At 50.1% G+C, this 8,535-nt stretch overlaps 5 protein-coding genes across 5 annotated transcripts, besides 14 other annotated features; all 5 read right to left on the bottom strand.

Moving 5' to 3' along the window:
- On the bottom strand, positions 1-1,688 carry Tc00.1047053510519.149 (hypothetical protein, conserved; the record flags this gene model as incomplete). The annotated part of the gene is made up of 1 exon (XM_807625.1): positions 1-1,688. A coding segment is annotated over one exon (1,688 nt), but the record flags the coding sequence as incomplete, so codon positions are not given.
- Positions 1-3,497: a sequence feature (heterozygous, non-Esmeraldo-like haplotype).
- Positions 1,003-1,242: a sequence feature (GA-rich).
- Positions 1,900-1,937: a sequence feature (T-rich).
- Positions 2,075-2,099: a sequence feature (AT_rich).
- Tc00.1047053510519.140 (hypothetical protein, conserved) lies at positions 2,181-2,555 on the bottom strand (the record flags this gene model as incomplete). Its single annotated transcript, XM_807624.1, has 1 exon — positions 2,181-2,555. The coding sequence occupies one exon, from the start codon at positions 2,553-2,555 to the stop codon at positions 2,181-2,183; it is 375 nt and encodes a 124-aa protein (XP_812717.1).
- Positions 2,615-2,655: a microsatellite.
- Positions 2,832-3,977, bottom strand: Tc00.1047053510519.130 (hypothetical protein, conserved; the record flags this gene model as incomplete). Its single annotated transcript, XM_807623.1, has 1 exon — positions 2,832-3,977. The coding sequence occupies one exon, from the start codon at positions 3,975-3,977 to the stop codon at positions 2,832-2,834; it is 1,146 nt and encodes a 381-aa protein (XP_812716.1).
- Positions 3,498-4,168: a sequence feature (areas merged during assembly that could not be assigned to a particular haplotype. This can correspond to areas where the two haplotypes were merged or to regions with more than two copies in the genome that were merged during assembly.).
- Positions 4,169-4,353: a sequence feature (heterozygous, Esmeraldo-like haplotype).
- Positions 4,186-4,262: a sequence feature (T-rich).
- Positions 4,265-6,949, bottom strand: Tc00.1047053510519.120 (hypothetical protein, conserved; the record flags this gene model as incomplete). Its single annotated transcript, XM_807622.1, has 1 exon — positions 4,265-6,949. The coding sequence occupies one exon, from the start codon at positions 6,947-6,949 to the stop codon at positions 4,265-4,267; it is 2,685 nt and encodes an 894-aa protein (XP_812715.1).
- Positions 4,354-4,780: a sequence feature (areas merged during assembly that could not be assigned to a particular haplotype. This can correspond to areas where the two haplotypes were merged or to regions with more than two copies in the genome that were merged during assembly.).
- Positions 4,781-4,815: a sequence feature (heterozygous, Esmeraldo-like haplotype).
- Positions 4,816-4,986: a sequence feature (haploid, Esmeraldo-like haplotype).
- Positions 4,987-8,535: part of a sequence feature (heterozygous, non-Esmeraldo-like haplotype) that runs on past the window's edge.
- Positions 7,058-7,099: a microsatellite.
- Tc00.1047053510519.110 (uncharacterized protein) lies at positions 7,223-8,032 on the bottom strand (the record flags this gene model as incomplete). Its single annotated transcript, XM_807621.1, has 1 exon — positions 7,223-8,032. One exon carries the CDS (start codon positions 8,030-8,032, stop codon positions 7,223-7,225), a length of 810 nt encoding a protein of 269 aa, XP_812714.1.
- Positions 8,318-8,361: a sequence feature (T-rich).

The following is an 8,535-nucleotide window of genomic DNA, read 5'->3' as shown; positions in this document are numbered from 1 at the left end:
GTTGTGTGTTTTGAGATTTGGTCGTTAATCGCATCCTCCAAGTTCTGAAGTTGGGCGTTTACTTCCTGCAGACTTTCCATCGTCTCTCGCCTGGCATCCGCTGCGGCGAGTGCCTGACTTCGCGCCTCAGAGCGCCACATCTCCAGCTCCCTTGCCATGGTATCTATGTCGTCAAAGATTGCCTCCAACAGTTTACCAAGTGGATTGGAGGCCTTTGTAAGCAGCTGCAGTTGCTCTCGCAGCTTGCTAAGCTCACTCTCTGCCACCGCCGCGCCGGATTTGCCGCCTTTTGAACTGTGGATAATGATACCGCCGCCAGTGCTCCCGCCTTGAAGGGCACGTGCGTTTGCCTCCTGTGCGCGGCGTGCAGTCTCCTCCTCCTGCTCTCTTTTTGCCTTCAACGCTTGTTGCCCCAAGTAACCCTTCGCCTCCGCTTCGTTTACACCTCCACCGTCACCACTGCCACTTGTTACCGCTTTCGCATTCTGTTGTTCAGCAACTCGCATCCATTCACCTTCATCCTCTGCCTCCTGTGCTTTCCCACCTGGCGTGCGTTTTTTCTCACGAATAACACCAGAGACTGGCACGGCATCCAACTGAGAGCCGTCCACAACTTCATGGGTCGGTTTCGTGCGCGGTGGCGCCTTCCCTGCGGCCGAGGCAGCAGCATTAGGAGTAGGAGCAGTAGACGCAATGCGCTGTTCTACGCGCGGGGCACGTGTGACCGTCGTTAAACTTTCGTCGGCCGTTGGAATTTCTTCCCTCTCGGCAGCTTCCTTCTCGCGACGCCGCCGTTCCTCATGCCGTTTGCGACGTTCCTCATCACCCGTCTTTTGTGTCCTTTCCTCCAAAGTTTCTCCATGCTTCTTTTTGCCTTCTTTTTCTTCATTATGGCTTCCATGGAGCTCACCGCTTTTTTGTCGCTTCCCAGACGCATTGGCCGCCTCCTGTCGTTGTTGCTCTACTTTGGGTGACTCATCCACTGTGAGACTTTCATCTTCCTTCCTCCTCTTCTTTTTCCCTTCTTCCGCTGCTGCGGCGGCCTCTTCTTCACGCCTTTTCTCCTCCTCACGTTTTTTCTCCTCCTCACGTTTTTTCTCCTCTTCACGTCTTCTCTCCTCCTCACGCCTTTTCTCCTCCTCACGTCTTTTCTCCTCCTCACGCCTTTTCTCCTCTTCCTTCCGCTTGCGCCGCTCTTCAGCCTTTTGCTCCCGCTCCACTTCTTTTTCCTTCTCCTTTTCCTTCGACTCCTGCTCGGCCGCCTTTTTATCCGCCGCCGGCTGTTCACCGCCGCCCCCTTTTGCTTTTTGCACCGCCGCGTGCTTCTGCTCGGCCGTGAGCTTAGCGCACGAAGCGAGGAGCTGCAGCAACTCGTTGGTCTTCTCTGCCTCCTGCCCCGCGACGATCTTTGTTGGCTGCGCCGACACCTTCTTCCCCGTCCCCGCCTCCACGGCTGCAATCAACTGCGTCAAAAACTCAATTTTTATTGTCTTCTCCGTCACGTTGCTGCTGTCAAGCAACGCGTCGGGGTAAAGCCCCTTCGGAAACCCCGTTGCGCTAAGGAAGCTTGTCACGATATCATGCAAAAAGCGAAACGGGGGTTTTAAAAGAAGTTTTTCAGTCAGTTTGGGCGAAGAAATGATTGCGCCAAGCTCGGTCTGTGTTTTCTCCACGTACGCCTCGGACATCCTTGCAACACGAAGAATGTAAGGACGTGTATGCCTCTAATGATCTGTCCCCTCCCCCTGCGCTGATAAATAAGCGTCGGCCCGTTTGTGTGTGAGAGTAGGTGAGAGGAAAGTAATAAACCCAGTTCCGCCAATATGCGCCTTAAAAAAGAAACGGTTCTCTTAATTTATTTCTGCTATCGGCGGTATCGCACCCGCAGTCTCCCTCATTAAGAACAAAAAAATAAAAAAAAAAAAAAAGAGAGAGAAGGTTCAAAAGCAGGGCAAGAAGTCCATGACGAGAAAAAGACGAAAAACAAAACAACAGCAACAAGAAAACGTCACAATTTAATTCCAACAGCAAAAAAGCCGTTAATTGCAAGTCTACATACATACACACACAAAAGAAAAAAAATAATAATAATAAATAATCTCAACCTCATCTACAGCACAGCATATTACAAGGCACATTATCCTTCAATAAATCTATCCCCAATTCATCAAAATCTGACGTCAATGTGGAGGGTCCTTCATTGTCACGTTCCTTGCGTAATACATCGATTTATCTTGGCCAATCGCCCGCAGCACCCGCACCCACCGCTCATCGTCCATTTGGTGATGCAATGTATCGTCAAGAAACACCATCCTGGCATTCGTCAGCACAGCCTCCAATGCATTGCGAACCTTCTGAGAGGATTGCAATAACGCAAGACACATTTCACAGGCGGGGGCAACCGCTAAAGGTTCCTGCGGCTGCTTCGACTGGTTTGGCTTCTGAACGATCGCCTTCTGCCGGGAGGAAGTCAAGGCCGTATCGTACGGGGCGCCCGCAGGCCTCCGCCGCTCATTTGCATTGCCCGTGCGTGGAACCGCTTCACGCCCTGGCATCTCAACGTCATTGTGGTGTAACGGTGCGAATAGAAATGCAGGCAATGCACGGATGCAACAAAAAAAAGAAAAAAAAAAAAGAAAAGAAAATAGAGAAAAAGAGTTTGGAGATTTGCGTCGCAGCCCAACGCCAGGCAGCAACAGGCTCAGAGAAACACTAATATGTACCCCCTGCCACAGTGTTCAATGGAACGTCACTTTCACTTTTCAGCGGAAAGGTCAAAATCAGCACCCACCCTCTTTTTGGTGCCCACCGTCTCCTCTTGCCACGCCCCCTCATTCCGTATGCATTTGTTCGGACGACTTGTTGTACGGTCGGAGGCGCTTAAAATGACATTCTATCATTTTCGTAAAAGCCGACTGAAACGCCGCCGCCCACGCCGCTTCATCTGTCGCGTATCGTTCTGTTAAACTTCGCCATTTTTTATTGCGTAACAGGGCTTCCACCTCGCGTCGGTTAAAGACACATTGCCGCTTTTTTTGTTTCTTTCCCACATGTGCATAAACACAGACGAAGTCCTTTGGGAGGCGTTGGATGACCTTGTTTTCCTCTGTCCGAGGCACTTCCAGCTCAAAGAATCGCCTTTCATTCGCCAACAGAAATTTGTAATAGTCGTTGCTGAGTTTGTACTGACTACCAATGTGTGACACGCCGTCGATGCCGCTTACGTGCTCGTGGAATTCCCCGACGCCGTGGCACGCCATGAGGGCAACGCTCTCCTCATCTGTGAGGCCACCGAGCCCCTCAAGAATGGTCGGCAGCGCAATAAGGCCGGAGTCAGCCTCGGCAAGTTGCTTTTTCCGCGGGAGTGTGGTGTCCGTGTCATTTCGCCCCCACCGCCAGTTGCTTTCAATGACGTCACAGGGCCCCTTTAAAAACTTTACGGCAGCCACCGCCAAAAGAGACGCGGCGTCTTCCGTCGAAAGACCGTGCACAGTTGAAAGATGGCGCAGCACACCAGCAATGTCCTCTAGGCCACTGACAACAGCGCAAGACTCATCAATGTTGTCTGTAGCAAACCCCGCGCGGCGGGCGGCAAGGATGAAGGCAACGCGGATGCTTGTGGCCGCCAAATCAGGACGAAACTCAAACGTTTTGGCAATGTCTGCAAGCACAGATTCCTTCAAAAAAGGCGGGCGCAGTGTATTATCGTCCACGTCAACAACCTGGCCGGCGGCAAGCCCCCCCGCAAGACAGCCGACGCACATCATAAGAAGCCACTTATGATTCAAGTGCTCCCATGACTTGTATGGATTTGCCTCTCGCTGCTGTGAACCCCCCGTGCTGCTGCCAACGCTCGCCGGGGATCTAAAGCGATTTCCCTTCGTTTCTCCTGCATGTGCCGACGATGTTGATGCTGACGCGCAGAAAGAAGTGCAGCAGCTGAATAAAGCGTACGACTTGCGCAGAGATCTCCACATCGAGCAATTTTCAGCTATTGGTGTGTTTCAAACTCTGGATGTTCCTTTGATTCCTCGCTTCCTGCACCCACGGAGCCGCGTCCACTGCAATAAAAAGAAAAAAAAACAACAACAACGAGAGAAGGAGAAGGCAATTGTAAGCCGTAGGGCTTTTCCACCTCCCACCGAAGAGGAGGCCCTGTCACGTCGCAGAAGAGGAAAAAAATCCCAAAAATAAATACACACATGAAAACAAAAAAACAAACACACACACACAGGCAAATACACAAAAACAGCAGCAAAAACGGTCATTCATCATCGCCCTTGAGAAATGTGTCAATGAAATGGTAGCATGTATCAAGAATTTCATTCAGTGGTTCATCGTCCTCCTTCTTGGACGACACTTTCATTAGCTCCTCAATCTGAGAAGAAAAGTTCCGCACCACGCCAAGGCAACACTTCCGAACCAAATCGCGCATCTTACAGTCCTCCAATTTCTCGAGCAGTGTCGCCCAGGCCTCCAGAAGGTCGGAAGAAGATGTGCTAAGAATGTCAAAGATACGGCCCATGACAGGGGGAATCTCCAACATGCCGCTTTCAATTGCCACATTTTCGCATTCAAGCTGAACACGGAGAAGGACCAAAAGAAAGTCAAGCGCACTGCGAATGGTATTACCCACTTCCCGCAATGCGGGCAGAGAAAATCTTGGTGTTTCCGCAGCCTGATTCAGTTGACTTTGAATATGCTTTGCAGCGCTGTGAATGCGGTCAACTGTAATAAAAAGAAGAGATTCCACCTGCCGCGACCCTGGGCACTTTGCAAAGACTTCAATCAACTGCACGCAGGCCCAAAAGAAAGTGGCATAATTGGAATCCGCGGTCAACGAGTGCAAAAACAAAAGAATCGGCTTCATGCCCAGCCAGCCAAAAATGCCACTCTCCCCCTTTTCCAAACAAGCCTTCTCATATCTGTTCACCGTGGCTATAACCTGCTCATGTTTTTCAATGCCCATACCCAAAATTGTTAACTGTACGTGAACAGCCTCCTGAGCAGCCACCAAATTGCGTAGGAAACGCTCCTCGCGTCGTTTCGCCTGCCGTGGAGGAAGACCCTCTGTCATTAGGGGCTCCTGTACGACAATCAAAAGCCGTCGCGTCAGTGTGCGGGCCAAAACAGTACCATCCTGCTGAATCAATAGAGACAAAAAGGCACGTATAAACTTCTCTCCCTCCACGTAATTTTCCCTCAGCAGCATCCTGGCAATGCCACACGCAGTATCCGTGTCTACAAGTTCAAGATTACCGGCGTTGGCGGCAAAAAATTGCACACCAGCGATAACGGCTTCGGGATTGCCTGTGTAAAGAACACGTTGCAGTAATAGGTTTAACCGCAATGCCTCAAGTTTCTTCACATCCTCAGGATTGGGCTTCATAAGGTCACGAACCTTTCGCAATGGCAGTGTCATACAAAGTCTTTCACTCGAACGGGTCAGGAGTTCGTCAAATACCTCAAGGGCCTGTGTATGGGATGTCTCCTCAAGAGCAAAAAGACGTCCCACCTTCTCCTCAATCATCTCCTTGTAGTCAAACTTGGGAACCAGCATGACATCCGTAAGGGCCACGAGTGCCATTGCCACCGCTGTGTCTTTGCGCGTGAAGCGTTCCATAGCACAGTCGGTAATAATTTCATACGCCTCTCGCAGTCGCCTCGCGTAGAGGAGTCCCACTCCTCGGCTTTCGCGTTCCCGTAAATGCGGCTTTTCCTCGCCAACCTGCTGCGGTTTGGCACGACTGCTCGGCCACGACGCCAAAGCCGAGAGCGCCGGAAGCGCAATGCCAGTCAAGGTCAACTCCCCGCCACTTGTCACACCAAAAAGACGTTGTTCAACGGAGGACAAAGTAGCAGCAAGATCAACAACAGGGTACTTGTATTGTGCACGTCCCACGCAGTAAGTTGGAGGAAACCGCAGGTTCCACATTGCAACAGTACCATCAATACCGCCCGTCGCAAGAAGATCAGAGTGGAGTCTTAGCCATCTCAAAGAAGCAACATCACCCTGAAGTGAAGAAATTGTGCGCACAGCGTGTTCTGGAAATCTACAATCAAATACTGAGATGGTTCCATCGGATGAGGCTGCCGCCACAACAAACGGCAGCAATGTGTTAAAGTCTGCACATCGAGCCATGTACCCACGGCGCATTGGCAGCGTTAAACCGTGTCCCCTGGTGTTATCCGCTCGTGTGTCTGTAAGTATAAGACTCCCTTCGTAACCACCTGTGAGAACTATTGAATCGCAGTGTGGAGCCCAATTAGCAAAAAGAAGAACTTCATGTTGACCGTTGTTTTTCACCTCCGTGCTCACCCCGGGGGTCCATGCACGTACGGGATGGAAATCCCCCTCCAGATCCCACACCATAGCGCGGCTTTCAACCACTCCTACAACACTCGATGGGTTCACCTCTGCGTTGCACCGCACGCTACGTACAAGTGTTGAAACCGCATGGCTACTTGGGGCAACAATGATGTCCCCAACCATCGGTTGTGTATCACCCGACGCTAAACATCTACTGGGATCAAGTGCTTCACCGCTTTCAGTTACACTATATGGCCCTGCCTTTACAAGAAGGATGCGACCTCGTGTGCTGCCCAGCAGGAGATGGTCATCACACCAATCAATGCTACTCACACAAACATCTTGCGGCAAGTCCAACCACCGTATATGCGTGGCCCCTTGAAGCGTCGGCTCTGGCCCTTCAACAGACATTAGTCCAACGCTCCCTCCTCCACCTAAAGGATTCATACCCAATGCCAATGCGCTCTCACTGTTGTGTAGCGACAATCGCGCGGTGCTAAAGATTGTACCAGGAGCCGCAAGAAGACCACTGTCAGCTATAACGCTTGGGTGATTGCGAAGAAGACCCTGCAACTGCGCCTTTGTCCGCCATGCGGAAGTTGACGCATAAAAAGGCACCCTAATGATGCTTTCATCCATTTGGCCAAAAAACTGTCAACATTTAAAAACAACAGCAAAAACAAGAATGGAGCAGGAGGGGAAAGGCTAACAGCGCTTATACCCCCACTTTCTCGCCCAAAAGGAATCAAAAAAAAAAAAAAAAAAAAAAAAAAAAAAAAAAACAGAAAACACATCCCCGTATTTGTATATGTATATATACCAAACTCTCCAGGGTCTCTTGATGAAATTGTACACCAAAAAAATAATGAAAAAAGTCCCCGCCCCATCACCACCACCCCAATGGGCGGGATATCAGCTGAGGATTCGCAAACACAATGCCTCCGTTTCTAGACGATCGCGTCGCAATACCTCCAACTCATCTAATGTTTTTTGGACAACGATAACAAATGACTCCTTCAGAGCAGAAAGCTGCGCGTCCGCCCCATCACGTTCCTTCTGCAGTTCAGCTTGGATCCTTTCCACTGCTGCCGCAATGGATGATGGGGTCCCTGAAGCAGACGACTCTTCTAGCTGCTGACGAATCACATCTTGTGTCCGTCGCATTTCCTCCAAGCGAGACATGAGACATTCATCCTCGTCACGGTTGTCAGCACAACAATCAGGTTCATCTCCAAGACCTCGGATTATTTTTGTGATTCGTGCCTCAGGACGGCCAGGAGTATCCTCAGCCATGTTCTTGCTGTCTGCAAGCAATTGTCGCAGCAGTCTTAGATTTTCCTCCATATCTGACCAAAACTGCGCAGCATAATTCTGCAACTGTTCCATTTCTGTGTGTGCCTTGTCCATGGCGATCACCAAATCCCCGCGCTTCTTCGCGCCGTTCTCTTGGTAGAGTCTTAAACGTGAATCCAATTGTTGTAGCATGCAATCATTCGCATCCCACTTCTCTTGAGACATCAAAAACGCGTCACGCACCGATGAAAGAGGAGATGAAAATACAGAAACTTCACCAGACTCCGACACGGGGATGCCGCGTTGTCCAAAGTGGCAGGGGACAGAAATGGCTGTGTGTGGATCAAACGACCGCATGTGTTGAAGTTGGGCACGAAGAAGTTCAAGGCTCGGCGCCGTCTTCTCATGGATTCTGTCAAAAGAAGACATGCACCCGCTGCGCTTCCTTCTCGGAATTCTCCTCTTTTTTTTTTTTTCCGTCTCATTGAGGGGGGGCGAAAGGAACACGCGTCCCCCGGCGGACGCAAAGAGACAACAACAAAAGAAAAAAAAGAAAAGGGGAAATGAAAGAGTACAGGCAGCAACACCATTGCCACCGAGCTGTCAGAGGCCTTGTCGCAGGTTCCATTTGGCCACTCTTCCCCTTCGGCGCTACCAAGCAGGAAATGAAGAGGATTCCAAGTGAATGAAGCACGAAAGATTCAGAAGGAGCACAACAACAACAAAACACACACAAAAAAAAAAAGAAAAAAAAAACACAGAGGGAGAAGAGATAAACACCAATATATTTTTCAATCATGTTTCTCCAGGCAGGCAAACGCACACAGATGCAGGGAAAAAAAAATTGCAGCGGAGGCTTCACAAGAGGGCAAAATGGGCACAAAACAAACCAAAATATATAAAAAAATAACCAGCAAACACACACACAAAAA

The sequence above is a fragment of the Trypanosoma cruzi genome, genomic scaffold (assembly GCF_000209065.1).
Source record: "Trypanosoma cruzi strain CL Brener 1047053516773 genomic scaffold, whole genome shotgun sequence".
In the NCBI taxonomy this organism is placed as follows: Eukaryota; Euglenozoa; class Kinetoplastea; order Trypanosomatida; family Trypanosomatidae; genus Trypanosoma; species Trypanosoma cruzi.
This window is presented reverse-complemented; position numbering and strand designations above follow the sequence as displayed.